General features: G+C 42.0%; 1 protein-coding gene across 1 annotated transcript in view; it reads left to right on the forward strand.

Annotated features, from left to right (window-relative positions):
- Positions 1–2,723: 2,723 nt before the first annotated feature.
- The window catches only part of pdzrn4 (PDZ domain containing ring finger 4), a 31,956-nt gene continuing 15,681 nt past the window's right edge, over positions 2,724–18,998 (forward strand). Inside the window, exon 1 of the mRNA XM_070853964.1 lies at positions 2,724–2,792. Coding sequence (XP_070710065.1) covers positions 2,724–2,792 — 69 coding nt within the window. The remainder of the gene's footprint in view (positions 2,793–18,998) is intronic.

The following is an 18,998-nucleotide window of genomic DNA, read 5'->3' on the forward strand; positions in this document are numbered from 1 at the left end:
GTCAGCGGAGAAAGCGGTGACCTCATCAGAAGGGGACAAGAGTGGTCGGAGAGAAAGGGTTAAGTGTTATCTGGGGGGCTGTATCTGGATCTGCTCTGACGCCCTTGACTGCACCACTATGGTCCTTGTACCTGCATGACTGGTGATAAGAAGGATGACGCATTTGTGCTCTCTGCTCATAGTCTTAGCTGTGACAGCTATTCGTCATGCAGACAGAGTTTATCTGCCTCTTGGCTGGAAGTTCACAGTTTGCCTTAACAGATTTTACACTGTTAGTCATACATTGTCAAATAAATGATACAACAGAATGAACTGTGCTGACTTCATAAAAAAAAAAAAAGAATGACCTCAAGAAAGAATGAGCCAATATTATCTTGGAACAAAAACTCTTGAGTTTAGAAAACATACAGTACAATAAATTGTTAAACAGTGAGTGAGTTCTGTGTTTCCCTTTGTGATGTTGAAGGTTGTCCTTGCAAACTGTGGACTGAACTTGCCTCTGAACGATACATGATGTGTTTTGGTTCCTACTGCCAGTTTCACTTTAATATACACATTTAATTCTATTTGACTGGAGACAGAACAGAAACAAGATATTTCTTGGCACGTCCAGAGGGACCAAAGCAAAGGCCTCTATATACTTCATAAATATATTAATATTCAACCCTGCCTCCTGCAACTTACACGCGTACTAATTTGTTTTGGCAATTACATCTTCAGGGGGAATTGCTGCCTTGATTAAAATCAGACGTGTTTTGAAGAGAAGGCAGAGAAACTTTTGTGGACCGTAGGCAAGTTGGATGGTGGTGGATGACCAGGGTTCACAGCCTGTGTGGTTGGTTGTGTGAGGTTACCAAAGCACTTTGTTTAGAGTTTAGATCTGGGTTAAATTTGAAATTAAATTTAAAAAAATTTCTTAGAAACATGCATATTCTTGCTGTTTAGTTTGAATTGTGCACATGACTCAGCAGGTATTGAAATAACGTGAACCAAAATTATCATTTAGTTGGAGGTAGTGCTAACGTTGGCAAGTTAGGTCCACTTTACGAGCGAAATACAAACTTAACTGCCCGCTGAGCCGTCCTTAATGTTTTGTCTTAAATCACTCTCAGTGCTATGTGGGCTTGTTCAGAAAGGGATTCTACAGGGCAATGGAAATCAATGCAATTTTTTCAAATTTCAGTCAAACACTGCAATGGAACGGCTGATGTTTGTATGTTCAAAAACGGTTGTATCTTAAAAATTGCATTACACTCAGTAGCTGCCGTGTTATTTTAGATTTCTTTACACAAAAAGAAGATTCAAATGTCACTTTGACTTTAAATGTAAGTAGAGTAAGCTTGTTTTCAGATCTTCTTTCCCTAATCTCCTAACGAAGTGCTATGAGTGTGGAAAAATAACCATAAAAATGTTCATTGACAACTTGTCTCCATTAAGTTGATAAAGTAGAATCTGGGCAGCATTTAGTTTCTGTCAAAACATATTTACCATGGCAAATTAGCATAATTTCCAGTGTGACAGGTTTGTAATACCATCACCACTCTTTTAATGTATCTTAACAGCATCCCTGAGTCTTCCATCGTTCCCTCTCCTCTTTCCTTCACTCCCCCCTTTGTCCCCTCACCCCCATGGAGAGGGGCCAGTTGGGCTGGAAGCTAATTTGAAGCCAATCAATACTAGTCTGTGTTTCTTCCTGTGAGTGTCAGCCCAGTCCGATGCCCTTGTCTAACTGCCGGCAGCGAGAGAGAGAGGGAGCATATGTTTGGTGACTATGACTGTAAATCTATAGCAGCCACTACACACCACTCCTCCAACCACTGTACGGAGTGCAAAAGGCTATCTTACTGAATCTAAATGAGATTGATTTCTATGCCAAATCCAGTTGTCGAATGTGTGCACAGACAAATAGCCCTCTCTGTAACTTGATTAACTGTAGAGATGGCATTTTAACTCCTGTTTGAGCTTTTTGTATTGATTTTTTTTTTTTTTGCATTGAAATGTAGGGATTTGGGATTTTACCCAGATAACAGTGGAGCATACAAATACAGATGTAACCACTGCTACAATCACACACGCACCAACAAACATGTAGCCTGTCCTTCACTTCGCCTGCAAGCAACAACACTGATGTTCAGATACTGAATTTGCCCAAGATAAGACCAGTCCCCTCCCTCTTCTCCCAGCCCCCTTTTCTTACACAGCCAATGAGGATGCTGTCTATTCATGAGCCGGGGTAGGAGCAGGCATGTGTAGGCAGCCTGCCACAGGAGGAGGTGTGTCTCCATGAGCCAAAAGTGTGTGTGCATACGAGTGTGTGCTCACACTGAGAGGAGGAGGTGGTGGAGATGAGAGTGTAGAGAGTGTATGTAGGCATGCAAGTGAGAATCAGTGGAAGGAGTGACAGGCAAGAGGGAAAGAGAAGCCAGGTGCTTTTACTCATCTTACCACTCATACACTCCCCACAACCACACACACACACACTGAAGGAACTACATCCACTACCTCTACTACAGCAGTGAGCTGAGGCACACGTGTGTGTGTGTGTGTGTTTTCTACGCTTGGAGCGACAGAGGGGATCTCTGAGGATACACGGATGAGAAAGAGGTGTGGGGGAGCCAAGGAAGAGGAGCCCGAGTGTGTTTCGCCCCAGGGGGAGCTCACACACACCGCAGACAGCACACAAACTCCAGTGGGCACTCGGCACTGTTTCCCTGACAACTAGAATGGGCTGCAATTTGTGCACCTTGCAGAAACGGGAGGAACACTACAAACTGCTGTATGAGATTGCACAGGTAAGTGAGACTTTAATGGAAGGGAGGATAAACTTAATGACAGCAAAGGCAGTGATGGTAATGATGGTAGGATTAATGTGGTGTCTGGAAAGACGAGAAGGAACTGGGCAAAGTAGATTTTGAGAAGGAGGAGAAAGACAGCAGACAGGTTGAGTGTGGAGAAAATGGGAGAGGGACATGAGAGAAATGTACCAAAAAAAAGGAGTTACTTCCAAGCAGCCAGGCAGGGAGCCAGTGTGTGTATGCATGTGTGTGTGCCTTGGTATGTGTGTGTATTCCTCTCTCCATCAAAGTGAGTGGAGCTAGTTATTTCTCCTCAGCAGCAGGAGATGTGAGAACAAGTTCAGCTCTTTTTCCCGCGCTGGCTCCAGGGGAATTCATCACATCTCTTCTGCCTGTGACTGTCTGGAAGCAACACAGTTCAAAGAACAACCAGCAAATGTGTTCTGCTGTTCTCCTCTGTTGTTTGTCAGAACCTGACTTGGTTTTTTTCCTTCTTCTTCTAACCTGACATGACAGCTTTTACATGTCACAGGTCATGTAAAAATCCTGTTCAGGTTCTGCAATTTTGATACCTTTTTCATCCATATCTTTTCATTATGAGCTGAATTAGTTCACTGACCTTTGAGCCCTGTATACATAAATGCGACATAATAAATAAAATAGTGATTTTAGATCCTTCGACTTACAAAGCCATACACTCTTGTTATGTTATGTTATGCTATGACAAAAACAATCATATTGTCATTATGAGCAGTAAAACACTGTGAATGTATAACTTGCACTGGGCTTGGCTGGAATGTGTAGATTAGATAGGAAGTGTGTCCCAAGTGTTAAACACATAGGATTCAAAATACCACTCTTTAGGACATAGAAGAAAATCATGTTTGTTCTCTCGGGTTGCATCTGAAAACACTTGCAGTGGTATTTTAATGGGTTTCATCTGTTAATGTGAACTTTAAATTCACATACAGAGGAAGATAAACATGAGAAGTGTAGTTTTTTTTTTTACAGCAGTGATATGGTAACATGTGGGGAGCTGATTGTGGGCAAACACGTGCTTGGGGTTTTCTGAGTTGTTGAGTACGGGTGAATACCAGGCCAGCAGCAGCAAGCGTTCATTCATCATTTAGTGTCTTACACAGTTACAGACAGCAGGGAAACTGGATACAGCATAACGAGAATGAGCGGTTCTGCTGAATACATTGTTAGTTATGTACACTGTTATCAAATACTGCCATCCAAAGTGTGCAGTCTTGTCTGAAATGAGTTCATGTATGGCACTGATGAGAAATACACCCTTATTGTGTTCAATAATAATAACAGTAAGGCTGTTTTTGATGTTGATAATGACAATGGCTGCCTGTTTTCTTGTTTTGGGCTTTTTTAGAACGTAAGAAGCACATTTTCCCTGCCCAATCTCCCATCGCTGCTAGACGCTGTTTTCATGAACAGTACTCACAGTGCTGCAGTCTCAAGCTCATTACGCACTCTGACTAAATGCCCCCGCGCTTTAATGAGATGGTGGATGTCTGCGCTGTCTGCCTGGGTGGAGCACAAGAAAATTAGCCATGTCAGTTAAAGGAAACCCTAGGAGGTCACGGCTCCGTCTCTATTGTTGAGGTGAACTGAATATGCTGGCCATAACAAAGGGATAAGTACAGTATATTAACCTACTGAGCAATTTGCCATTGATTTGCTATTTAAAGCTGGGGCTCATTGAGTTCTACGAATAAATATTTATGGTTCAGGGTATAATCTGACATTTGGGCAAATACCTTTTCTTTCTTGGAGAGAGTTGGATCCACTACCGCTATGCACAGTAAAAACGTTGCTTGAGTCAGCTGCCAGTTAGCTTAGCTTAGCACAAAGACTGGAAATAGAGGGAAAGAGCTGGCATGGCTCTGTCCAGACGTTACATAAATGTTTGCTCATTTTCATCACTGTTCTGATAACTTGGGAGTACAGCCTATGACTTTTGTTTAGAATCCTTACATATTTACCATACAGACACGAGTGTGGTATCAATCTTCTCATCCAGCTCTCCGCAGTTAAGCAAACTATCGCGCAAGGCTATATAACAACTACAGCTCATGCAGTTTCCATTTGGCATTACATAACAGCAGATGTATGAATGCATAAACTAACATAAAAAGGAAGAATAAAGAGGAAACCCTTATGGTTTCCTCTTATTTTCGCATCACACTGTAGGTGTCCTGGCGCTGTGGCAGACGTCCAGTAATATTGTGTGTGTGGGAGTGGGTGTGTGAGCGAGCACACCCGCCTTCTGTTAAACGCTCTATGGTGTTTATGTGACAGTCAGTGAACACCTACGGTTAAAAGAGAGAAAGAGAGAAAGAAAGAAAGAAAGAAAAAGAGCTCACCAGGCAGTAAGTGTGTCAGTGTGACTTTGTCCCGAAACACGAGGCTGAGGGGATTCTGCAAATCCAGAGAGACTCCTCAACAGTCCCTCTGTCTCTTTTCTCTTTTTTCACTCCAGACTCATTTCTTCTCCTTCCTTTTTCATACTTTCTCCTTCTCTATAACCTTCATTAGTCTCTCCCCCTCTGTCTTTCTCCCCCTCAGCAATCTGTTTCTCATGTCTCTCATTTTACTTTGGCACACACACACTCTACAGATTCTGAAAGTGTTTTTTGTTCTGTTACACTTCCAACGGCGCTGCACAATAGGATATCACCTGCTCATTATACCAGTGCAAAACCAAAGGATGCTGATACTGTAGCTGAAGCTGGGATAGAACAGGTGCACAACGGCTTTGGAGTGGAGCTTTGGACCAACTGTCACTCTCTCATTTGTCCATAAATACTTAGTGTGTGTGTCTCACTCTCTTGTGTCTTAGTCAGTGAGCCCTCACCAATTAGATTTCTTCTTAGAGCACTGAGACAGTTTGATACTGTTGGGATTCTTTTCACACTGATGTGTAAATTACTTTCAGCAGCTAGTTTGCCAGCTTGGGAGGTTCACTGGCTAGCCCTGCCAGTATACACATCACCAAGCTCTAGAACCACAGACACAGGAATTGTTTTTGCTGTAACACAGTTTAGTTTGCATTTAAGGCTATTTTTCATTTGAAAATTGTTAAATGTCTTTTGTGGATGGACCCCAAAATGGATTATTCCAACCCCAAAATGGATATATTGTGTTTGGAACAGACCAGTTCAGCACCTTCCATTTTGAAAATGTAACAGAGCATTTCAGAGGCCATTTCCAGTATTCAGCCCCCAGGCCTGCCTCAGAGTCCTCCACACCATAGTGGCTATCTCAGCTCACACAGCTGCACTATTCTGACAGGTCCTCTGGCTGCCCGACCCCAGCTGCCCTGCAGCCAGTGACAGATTTACGACTCTTGTCAGACCATTTACATTCAACATTTCATTTGTGATTTTGTGAATGTGTGTTTGTGTGTGTGTGTGTGTGTGTGTGTGCATGCTCACACCGCAGGGCACCATTCTGGCTGTAACAATTGCCATTCCATGTATTTTGCTTGTGGCTCTGTTAAATTGTCCCACAGCCTCTGGCCCCCAGAGCCACACAGGACACGTGTTTTGTCCTTCTAGTCAGATTCAGTTTAAATTTAATTTAATTCTGCGTTATTGTATCACACAGCAATTTTATGCAGCCTGTATCAGTATACAACAGCCACTAGCTACCCTGTGTGTAATCCTCCCCGGCGTTCCTGCTACGTAGTAGAGCAGTGTTTGAAGAAGAATTCAGCATTAATTGAAATCAACAAAAGCTTGTCTCCCAGTTTAGTTGTGGTTCATTTCATAATGTGGCTTGTTAGTAAGTTCAGCTATTGGATGTTGGTTCAAATCCTTAGAGTATACATGATACAAAATCCCTTACTCGTAACTGTTTATGTCAGCATTTTTTCAGCAATATCAGTCAGTGCATTTGTGTTATTTAGTTGCCTGTGTAGTAGTTTTCATTGTTACTGTTTGAGTCCTTACCAGCAAATTTTGAACGGATGCATGAGGGATTCATAGTAAATGATGCATGCACATACTGGTCTTGTTGAGGAAGACAAAAGCCAATGCATGAAAGCATTTCACTTGTCAAGCAGGACTGACATCTTAAGGGTTTTTAGCTTAAAACAATAAATGTACTGACTGAACATATAAGCTGTTTTATCACCGAGAGGCTGGGAAGTATCAGCACATTATACCCACATATCATATACATATACATTTCATCCCCTTTGTGCATTTCTAGGTCTGTATGGTTGTGACCCAGGCCAATCCTTGGTGTGGGCCTGTCCTCCAGAGACAGATGCTGTGCCACATGTCCAGCCTGTTAGACAGCATGGAGGAGGCTTGACAGACACCCCCTCATCCCGCCACCACCTATGGTGTCCAGAGAGTGCCACACAGAGCAGGGGAAGCTGTGGTCAGACCCACACAGCCGTCACCTCCATATGGCCAACTCAGATCTGGACCGTGACTTTATCCAGATAGGGATGTGAAATATGTTGGTGCTATCAGTTCCACGGGCCTAAGAATTTGGGGTTTTTCTCACCCAGTGGAGAGACGTGCAAAGCAGAAAATTAAGTGGAAATCACCTAACTAAAGTTATCATGCAAGTACAGCAGAGTATACCTGCGACCCAAGAGTGAGCATGCATGACAGAGAGATCTGGGATTCAGGGAATAGCGATGATTTTAATCTTCTGTTCCCAGATATCACCTCTGAATGATGTGTTTGGACCATAAAATGTGCTACAGATGACCAATAGGGGATGAGGGGAAGTGGTATCACCTGATTAATCCGCTGTCCACATGAGAGGCACAGAACTGGTCCTGACCTCACTGTTTTCTTCTCTCTCTGTCTCTGTCTGTCTGTTGCGATTTTGAGCTTTTTCAGAAAGTATTGAATGAAGTGACCTTTTCTTTTTTTTCAGGCATTTTTGTTTTTATAGCCGAAGCAGTTCCCTTCCTGTCTGTGCAGGTCAGTGAGTTTGACCTTTTCACCTGTGAGAGTAATTCCACATGACAAGTCTCTCTCATACACAAACACGCACTTGTTGTGAAGGTACAGTTAAAAATGAGACATGGCTGTATAAGAAACATTAACGATCACTTTTCAAAGTTTAGAAGTGCTAAATAATAAACTTATGTCTTTTTTTTCCCCACTAAAATGTTAATTTGGCATTATGGAAATGAACTCTGATGTTGAACACAGATCATCTGGTGTCTTCCATCATGGTTATAGTTGCTCGTTGGAGCGCAGCATGGTGATAATACCACATGATTTAGAGGTGCATATGGCCTCGTCACCGACGCCATGGGTAGCACATCTTCTGGTTGCCAGCCAAAAAAAGGAAACAGGAAAAGGGCTCATTATTCAGTGTCAGGTTAATGCCAGGTTAATCCAGGAAACAGCACCCTGGCGTTATTGTTGTGTGTTTGCTCGACATTAGAATATGGAAACAATTGGAATAGATTTTTTTGGGTTCTACTAAATTAGTGTGTTTCCGTGCTGCATGTATTAAAGGGAAAGAGCGACAGGGAAAACTTGTCATTCTGTACACTGATGTCCATGCATAGCAGCGTCTCACTGTGTGTATTTTGCTGTATGCAATCATACATTGGAGGGGAGGGGGCACAAAGTAAGGGAAAGGCTGGTCCGACATGGCGGGGGTAACAGCAACCGTCGCTGTTTCACTTCACCGGCCAGCAATCTCCCCCTGCGTTGGCTCTGATAAGCGCAGGATAAAAGCCCTTTCTGTGGGCAGAGTAACACTCCTCACCCCACCTCCTTTGTCCCCTCTAGACAAGCCAAAGTGTGCACACATGATGCACGCACACACAAACACACGGCAATGTTAAAAGGCAGATAGGCCTCTTTGCTCATACTGTGTACATTCATGTAACACACAGACAGAAAATAACGCAAGGTCCATCCATTCATCAGCTTTACGGTGTGTTTTCCTTTTTTACGACTGTGTAAAAATGTCATTCAAGCTTTTAGCACCCGACAAGAGGACTTATCAGTTGTTATCAGCCCCTGGCTGATTACCATACTCACCAATTGGCCAAGTGGCCTGGCCAAGATGATAGGAGGGAGGGAGAGGGGGGAAATAGAAGGGTAGGGGTGAGGGAGGACTGCAAAGGTAAAGGAAGGTAGAGAAAGGAAGATAGTGCAGATGTAAAGCATGAGTGGAGAGAACCAGGGCGAGAAAAGACTTGACGTGTGCCATCAATAAGTCCTTTAAATCCCCCCATTCTTCTGATTTGATTCCCTTCTTAGCCTCGCCTTTTCCCAAACAGAAAGTCTCACCGTCCTCCTCCTCCTCCTCCTCCTCCTCCTCCTCCCATCACTTATCAGTCGCCAGACACTGTTTCAAGTCCGTTCCATTCCACTGCCCCTGTCTGTCTTTCCGCCTGTTTGTCACTGTCTGTCTATCCAACTCATTAATACAGTTTGGCATGACCCTGCCCTTTGAGGTGCCATGGATTTTCTCTGTGTGTTGCAACAACCCTGGAAAGAAAAATAAAGTGACAGAAGACAGGGAAACAGTCTGTCATTCATGTGTGAGGGAGAGAGACATTCATTTTGTCTCCTCTCAGTATGTGTGCCGTCAGTCAGTGACTGTTATATGGTTTGAAGGCAACCTTGTGCCAGAATAACCCAATAATACACCTTATGGCCACACACTGCAGGCTATGTTCTGTCAGGTTAGACAGATGTTACGACGAACCATCTGGAGCTATTATGGATATGTTGCAGGCATTTGCTGCTACATGCCACAACAAGAATGCATACATACACACAGTAAATCACCCTAGATATTTGGCCATTGCAGGGTGAAATGCTAAAACACAACTTCATAGGAAAAAAACCTCTAACATCCTTCTTATTAGCATAAAATGTCTCTCAGTCGGTTCTCTGGATGAGCTTTTTGGCAGTGAAGGTGCAATTCTCTTCTGAGACCAAATGTCAGTTATACTATAAAAAGAAACCTCCACTGTTTTTTCCTGTTCTTTTTTCTCTGTGCCAAGAATTCCTCCAACATATAATCATGTGAGGGAGGCGTGGGTATGTCTTACAAATACTTTCAGTGCTTCTGAGTTGTGAACATTTACAGCTTTTAATGCCAGCGAGGATGTTTTTATCTGACAGCCACTGTGACATCTGCTCTACAGCATGTTGTCAAAGCTAAACAATCCTGAATACAGCGTGCGCCTTGATAATGCTATTGGCTAAATGCTTAAAAATGCAAATGCACTGTTGTGCTGTCACTGCCAAGTGTGTTTTGACCCACAGGGTGGATCCTGGGTCCAGGTGGTCTAAGGGGAGATTGGGTTACAGCAGGGCGCTCGTGTCGAATTCCCACTTAACCAACTTGGGTTTAGGAGTCATTAAGCCCACTCAGAGTCTGGCATCGAGTCCAGTTACAGATAGAATAACACTAAACCATCTGCATAGTAGGGGGGGTGATTACATTTAGTGTGCGAGCTGTAACCATAAGCCTTGTGTTGATGTGGGAAATGCCCTCAGGATGCAGAGTGGCCGAAGCACTGTGGGTTGCTCTTTGTTGGTTAGTTGTAGGAAATATATTACATTGTCTCTTCTGTGGTGCAGTTTCATTAAATCATGCTATGTTTGTAAATGCCGAGATCATAGCAGGTGCAGGCAATGCAAACTCATGACACAGTCTTTCTCCAAACAAGAGCAAAAATGGCAAATTAGTGTCTAGAGAAGATGATTAATGTGAGTTATGTGATTTCATTATTTTTTTTTTTTTCAAGAGCTGAGAGGCGTGTAAGACAAATGAAAGAATTACATGCTTCTCTGTTGGCTGAGAACATTTCACAAACGCTGGTCACAGTATTTTCATCCTCATCCTCTTGTATTCCAGCTCCAGTCTGAGGGTGGCTGGGGTGTTTTCCATGAAGTGCAAAGCAACATGGTTGTTTACTGTGTAGAACTGTTCAAGCAGAAATCCCTCCAGAGATACGTATTTTGGTAAAAAGAAATTTTGCCCAACTGATGTGAAAAGAGAAATACATGCTACATTTGTAAAGCTACTTAAAACCAAAATTTTAGGTAAAAAGTTCTTAAAAAATACTAAAGCTTGTAAGATTTAGACACATATTACTTGGTTAAGTTTAGGGAAAAAAATTGTTTGTTATTGTTGTATTTATTGTCATGCTGTAGATGTTTTTTCATTTACACTGAGCACATTTACTTTTCATCCATGTTGGCTTAAAAGATAGGCTTGCAGTTCAATCTTGACATGGCTTTCTGGAACAAGAGTGTAAGTGGACCTTGAATAGGCTTGAGCTGCTGTTTCCAAAGTCAGGATGAGCTGTCGTACTTGACTTAAATTGAGGAAAGATTGTAAGTTTGTTTAAAAAAAAAAAAAACACTGGCTGTATGTAGGAAACATTAATCTCTCGTGTCGAAGTCACACACTTTGCTGACACAACTATCCACCCCTATTTCACCCCTAAGAGGCTTTGCTGTGCTAAAACATTAGTAAACATAGATCTTCTCTATCCCATTATGTGTGTGTGTGTCTATTTATTAACTATAGCCATAACCTTAACCTTTCCCAAACTCTAACCAGCCATTCACAGACAGTTTAGAAGCAAGAATCCAGGAACTGTCCAGTATTGACATTCTTGTCCGGCTCCAGAGTCTAATAGATCAGATGTGGGGCACAAGAAGTTAAAAATCATTCCAATCTTCCTGAATGCACCTTCTTTACTCATCATCATCATCATTACAACATGCTTCACAACCTTGTTATCTGGAAGCTCACATAAATTAGGCCCGTAACCCATTTTGAGAAACGATGGTTTGATTTAAAGAGTCAATCAATGATACAGTCTAAAACCACCCAAACACAGTCACTAATCATCATCCCACTGATACACATTGGTGGCGGATGTGATTAGTCATTCACTCAGTCATTTCGAGAATCACACTCAGCTTCCTGAAACTGTGAATACAGTGGAAGTCTTGATTGAGGCGAGTCGAATGAGGGGTAAATTGCCCCACCGTGTGTCTCTCACTTAACTAACCAACCATGCTTTTGGATGAAGGCATTTTTCATCGCAGGAAGAGCTCTTCTGGCCCGCTCACACGAAGTGGAGTGTAAAGTCGTTTTTCTTCTCCACCAAAGGGCGGACTGAGGAAGCCTCATGTTATGAATAATGCTAATGGGTTAGGTGCTTCCAGTGAGCATAAACATGCATCACTTTAAAATGAAAAAGGCAAAGGTTTGGTGGGAGGAGGGAAAACTGGTAAGTTCACACTCCAGGCTTCTTAAAAACTTAATTTTATGCAAAAAGCAGCACATAAATCTTTTATTTTCCTGCTTCTCAGTAAAATGATTTCATTTTCCAAGCTTTAGCACGTTTTGCTAATTATGCCCTTGCATCCGGAGCTGGCTCTTTTTGCCTTCAACCATGCTCATGTGAATAACAACAATTCATAGCAAGACGGCATTCAATGAGGATGGCCCCTTTTCTGAATTTTCACCGCTCTAAATTTCATCCCACCGATGATGGCGAAACTACTGTAGATTGATTCATTCCTGTGTCTTTACCCAAAGATTTAAAAAAAAATTATGAACTTCGTTTTTCTGATAAATAGTTTTGAGTGTAAAGCTTGAAGCAATGAGAAGCTAGGCTAATTTCCTACTCTCACATTCAGTCTGCAATCATTCACTCTCAGTCAACCTTCCCTCTCTGCCTGTCTTTTCACTGGTGTTTTGTTTATGTGTCACTTTCATGACACTGTTAAACCCCCGCTAGTGGGGCGGTATGGTTTACCCTCAACGTTATGGTTGCTTAGACCCAGAACAATGAAAACAAGGGCAGCAGAAACTGAATGGGATCATAAAAGAGAATTTAACGTCATGCCTGTTGGTTTCTGCTGAATTAAATCTTTAAAAATGGGTCACAGATATAAAGTTTCACTTCTCTAAATAGTCCTAATAATTTTGTAATACAGCTAGACACTGTAGTTTTTGCCTATTTGTTGCTATTTGTTTGGGAACTCTTTCAGCGGCAGATTAATACACATTTGGTGCACTGGTGAGCATTAATGGCAGCAGCATGTTGTTTGTGGGATTCACTCCAAATAAACTACAGCGCCCAGATTCATGGTATTGGAAGAATGTGTCATCAAATTGCTGTGTTTTCAACACTTCTTTTTGGCCAACAACGGAGGTCTATAGCACAGAGGAATAAGCTATATCAGGCCTACTACTCTTGTTAGGAGGATTAATGCATTGTTGGGGTTTCTTTAATGGGATTTGTTGACAATAAGAATCATTCATACATAAATACAGCACAAAAATAGATGGAGAATGTATGATGTTCAGCTTTCCCATATAGAGGAGAAACACATAACCTCTTTGTGAACTCAGCCGTCTGGATGAATTATGTGGGTCTAATCGGTGACCCCCGAGAGCCTAATTCAAACTCATTGCCAGTATGTGTTGAGGGGCTGGAGGAAGGGAAACTGTATTGTTCTGCCGAGCTCACTGGCTGTTGTTTTAATGGCAGATGAGAGATTAATGGTGATCTAATGACTGTGGGGAGGACACAGTGCAACAATAGAGTCCTGGTACAGCGCAGCCCTAGTACATTAGTCAGTCAAGACAACTATGTGAGTGGATGCACACATACACACAAACACATACAGAAGCATGCAAGCAAAATGTACACACAAAAACATCCAGTTAATCCCCAGATACACAAATACATTCTTGTGCACAGATGCATACGCAGTGAAAATGACCTCTATTGATTTGTCACTAAAGAAGTTCTGCAGTCATCTGCCATCAGTGCACTCTGCCTCATCACGAGCAAAACAAATGGAGTTAATTCTCACCCCGTCAACCCCCCATTGTGACAAAAGAAGGCTAATTTATGCATTGGCGACATGGTGTGCAAGGAATAAGAGCGTGGCAGCGGGGCTGGATGCTCACTCGTGGATTGCGGTAATTGTGATTTGGTTGCTAGGATGTTGAGGGTAATGAATGTCTTGTTGATGCAGTTTGTCATAACCCATGCCATCCGTGGCTGCTTGAGAACACAGAGCCTATTAGTTAAACACAGACACATTGGTCCCGCCATGATGTATGAGCCCACCAGGCAGAAGGTATTCGTCATGTTATGAGCGAGAATGAAGAAAACTACCAGGCTACAGCCGATGTTGAAGATTGTGGATTAAACTGGACAGTGTGATGCAAACCTCTTGACTTTTGCCATTGAATAAATCAAATGAAGATTTTTTTAATTGGAGTTCCTGTCCTTTTGATTGCCTCTGGGATTATAAAATAAGAGGTTGTTTTTCCCTTGAAAGTATCACTAGCACATGTGCTGTGGTTGTTCTATGAATAAAAGAAAATATTGATATTATTCCAAAAAGTAGAATACAAGACAAATCATGTTTCACTCCAAGGTTTTAGTGGGAAGTATCTGTATTCATGAATCCTAATTGAAAGGAAGCCCGTCTTGCATATGAAGTGCTACAAAGAGCAGGAAATGAGATGGTTCTTAATGCGTTCACTGACAGATGATAACCTTTGATTTCCCCCCACTTACATCAGAAATGGCTGCTTGGAATGACAGTCACAAGTCAACAGTCTCTGATGTCTGCGTTCGTGCCTCTACTGCTGGTGCCGTTACGCTGGGGTGGGGAAAGATGAAGAGCGAGAGAGGAGAAAACCCTTGAGATGCACACCAAAAAACACATAGGTAGAAACAGAAAGCCTTTTCTGTTTTTAGAGTTCTTTGGCAATGTAGAGCCTTTTTACCCACTGAATCTAAATGACATGGGCTGACTTACAGTGGCAATGACAGACAAAAAGGGAAAGAAACACCAAGACGGCAAGACAAAGAAAAAAAACACTCCACAGAAATGGAGAGAGGAAGAGAAATAAAAGTACTGATATGATAAGATAAAAACATACATGAGTCGTTTTAAAGAATATGCACATACACATGCTGCCATAAAAAAATAAATACATTACTATGCTATTGTTATTTAGATTGTCTGAAGTGATTTGGGGAAATGTAGGAAATAATCTTGTTTTAGCCATCCGTGGAGAGGTAAGATAAGATAAGATAAGAGATAAGAGGGACTTTATTTATCCCACACTGGGGAAATTCAGTTGTTTCAGCAGCAGAGAGTCAAGAGACAGACACAATGTGTCAGTAACCGTAACAATGTATGATCAGCTGTAGAGCTACTAAGTTGATCTTGTTGAAGGACACTTCAGCAGTGCAGATGTGCACTGGCTCTGCTGCTGCTGCTGCAAGACTATGAAAAAGCATTTGAAGAACTCCACTCTTTTGCTTAAAGTTCATACATTTTTAACTTTTAACACTCCCTCTGAAGCCAAGATCTAATGAAGAGCAGTTCACAGTTTAATCTACCGCACACAGATACTGTGCGATGTAGGGGGGGATTAACCTGAGCAGGGTACTTAACATCTGTCCCAACAGCAGCTATTTAATCCACGTTTCATGTTTTCATGCGGTCTTCCTCATGCAGAACTAATTGGTTGTTTTTGACTGTTGTGCAGGAGCCCATGTCTGTGAAAAACTGTGAAGGACACTCATAACAACTTGTACTCGCGCTCACAGGGGTGGACATAGATGCAATCACGAGCACATAAACACGGGCAGGAAGAGCTGAACTCTGTTCGGTAAATAAGGGTCCTAACAAGAGCACTGAGCGAAATCTCCTTGAACTCGTTGTCATAGCTTATCAACACACATGTTAACACACACATACGCACACCCCAAGCTGCTACCACTACTACCAAACACACATCTCTCGCCCCCTCTTCTGCACTCTCTCTCCATCTGATTTGCATTTTGGTTAACACTCTAATTGCCTCTCATTAAATACCTTGTCACTTTGATTAATTGGTGTGATACAGAAATGTAAAACAGCAGAGCATTACAATGCGTAGTGAGCAGTCGCTGATTGGGAAACACTAACAGGCCTGGCTAAAAATGCAAAACACAGGTGAAATCTCACTAACTCCTCGTGCACTTTTAAAGTTGAGTCAGGGTTTTTCTATTATATTCTCTCTATAAAGTGAATCTTTTGAAAATGGCACAGTTAGGAGGGTTACTTGAGGTACTGATGAGCTCTCCTTGCACCTCACACAGAGATTCAGCCATAAAGGCAAGGTAGTTGGCATCAAATTGATGTGACGACAGGGATTTATTCCCTTTCTCTCATGTTTATCTTTTTGAAGTGCAGCAACTATAGCCAGTGCCTGTATTACTGAAACATTTCCTGTTTTAATCCTTGAGTGAAACAATGCATGCTTCCCAGGTGTCCACAAGCAAGAAAAGGTGCCCTTGAGCTCATCCCCAGCTGCTGGTCAGTGGCCAACACTGAGACGGTGGAAAGGATAGATAGGACTCACATGCTCAGCAAATCTCCCCTGGCTGAATGTGGGCTACAAAGAATCAGATCACAGCATAACAGCAGTCATTTACTGCACAGAGTTATCATACTCAGCTTGAAATTGGCTGTAATTGTAGTAAATTATATATTTTAGCCACTTAAGCACATTTTACTTTAAGCTATGGGATTAAAATGACAGGTGCTGTAACTGTACAGCAAAGTGAGAGGGAGAGTCTCTTTTTAACCTTTGACTTCAAAGCGCCAGGAAACACAAAAAGTAAGCGCACAAATTAGCATCCCTGGATTAACGACTGACTGTAGCTAGCTGTATGGGGAACTACTTATGCTAACGCTTACAATACCTGCAAACCAAATTTACTGCTTCCATTAATTTCCCTCTAAATCCTTAATTGAGCTGTTATATAGTGTTAAACTCATACTTGTAGTACAGTAGAATGATTTGGAAAGACTGTTTAAAAAAAAAAGGCATATTTCAATCCCTTCCATTCTTTTTTGTTATCTTCCTGCATGCATTGATAGTATGATGGTATTCTCATCCCACGCCTGGCAGGGGTCAATGTGATTCAGTTGACCGAGCATGGCCCACCAGTTGCACAGCCTGCCACTCAAATTTATAAAACCATCATCTTCTTTGCCACCGCTGCACTAGATGTTATTGCGTGTCAGAGACTTTTATTATTGAAATGAGACATTCATGACAGTGAGGCTCGCCACATGAGAGCATCCTCCTGATTCATTTCAATACAGCTAAAGGAGGAGGAGAAATGAGATCTGGCAGATTATTGAAAGCACGCCACCTGCGCTTCCTCACTCATAACAATATGCCAATTTCAATGAAGGTAAAAACAATCTTACTTGTATTAAGCTCGGGTTCACCAAAATCATGATCTGGGGGATTTACAGAGGAAAGCTAGCCGGTGGTATGGAGTGCTGTTTCCTCAGGGGCAGACAAGGTCGGTGGTGAATAGGCAAAGGGTCTCTCCTCGGCAGCTTATTGTTTCGTGGTCCATTGTCACCCTATTCAGTCTGAGATACAGGCATTATTCAGTCAAACATGGTTAATGCAAACAACCGGATTGTAGAGCTGTTTTAAGTCTGCAGGGAGCTGATGTAATGTTTAAACTGTCTTTGTGTGTGTGTGTGTGTGTGTGTGTGTGTGTGGCATGTGTGTGTGTGCTTCCATTCGCTCACGATGACATGGTATCTGTCAGATTTAGCTGTGAGGTTGAGTGGTTTCCATCACATTCTTATCTCTGTGCAGCAAACACACCCATTCACATCTACACACACACACACACACACACACACACACACACACACACACACACACAAACAAACTCTTATCTCTTGGCTTTCCTTATCGCTCCTGTTGATATTCAAAACAACATTTAGCCATCTTAGTGGACAAGTGATTGCACTCTATTTGACACATTTTCGCCCTCTCGAGCATGTTGGAAGCCATCAGGCCTTGCAATGATTGGCTTTCATTGTGCCAATTTCAACCCTGTCTCAACACATGTAAGCCATTTCCACACCATGATCCTCTAGTAGCCCCTCATAGTCAACGATGTGTGTAATTGGTGCACCATAGGCAGCAAAATGTTACATTAATAGTTGGTAGCTGAGGCTTATTCAAATAATCCACCAGACCTTTCATGAAAGACTTGTCATACCATGGACAGCAACGGTGTAAATGTTAAGAGTAACAATGGCTCCATTCCATTAAGTATCCTTTGTAATTCATGCAAATGTGTGATCTTGCACCACCGGAGCCCTGGAAATGCCTAACCTAAACAGAAAGAAGCCATTATTAATGTTATCAGTTCTACCCGTGCTTTTCCTGCTTTGACAGGTCAAAATCTCTGCAGTAAAAACAGCATTAGAGAGAGGAGACAGTGCTGTGAGTTATATCATTCTTTCCCTCAATGTCAAAATGCCCCTATTTGGTCAAAACTGGGGCCAGAATCTGATACGATAACATTATGATGAGAACATAGCACGTAGTAAAGCAAAACAAAGCTAAACAACAAGCAAAATGCACTCAAAAGAAGCAGTTACAGCATGAAGCTGCCATTGAAGTTAAACCTAGCCTAATTTGTGCCACAGATACATTTACTTCTTCCTGTTTCCTCTAAGTCATTTTTGATGCTTTGTAGCTCTGCTTGATGGTCCGTGGTTTGGCCTGATAACAACGGTGCACTGTTGGACGCATCAACCTCAATCTGTTATTTTTATCAACTTCATTGCTGAAACACATTTTACCATTTTTTGTCAGAAATACACTCATAGAATTCAAATATTGCTGACTATCGCTGCCATAACACAGGGAATAAACAAAACACCTCTGTGTTAATTAATTTGAATGTTTTTTAACACACATTTTTCAAATTAATTACAAAATTGATTTTGACAGCACTAATTTAAATGTTTGTTATTCAACTAGTTCAGTTGTACTAGCTTCCTATTCCTGTTTTCCCATCTTTAGTGCCTTGCTAGTATAGAAAGAAAAGACAAAAAGCATACAATAAATTGGCCTATTTCAAGGAGTGATAGCAACCATCCAAAGTGGCCAATAACAAGCAAATGACATTTTCAGTAAAGGCTGTAGATCGATGATTTGCTCCCTGAACACACAAAGTAGAAACACACACACACATACGCTACAGTGTATTCTGTACTTCACTTTGAACCTTGACCTTTAGGACGAGCGTTTGGATGGACAAGAAGCTTTGGTTTCGGGCTACAGGGAACCATTTTTTATTGGCATTGGTAACCTTTAACT

This window comes from Pempheris klunzingeri, chromosome 22 (assembly GCF_042242105.1).
Source record: "Pempheris klunzingeri isolate RE-2024b chromosome 22, fPemKlu1.hap1, whole genome shotgun sequence".
Lineage (NCBI taxonomy): Eukaryota > Metazoa > Chordata > Actinopteri > Acropomatiformes > Pempheridae > Pempheris > Pempheris klunzingeri.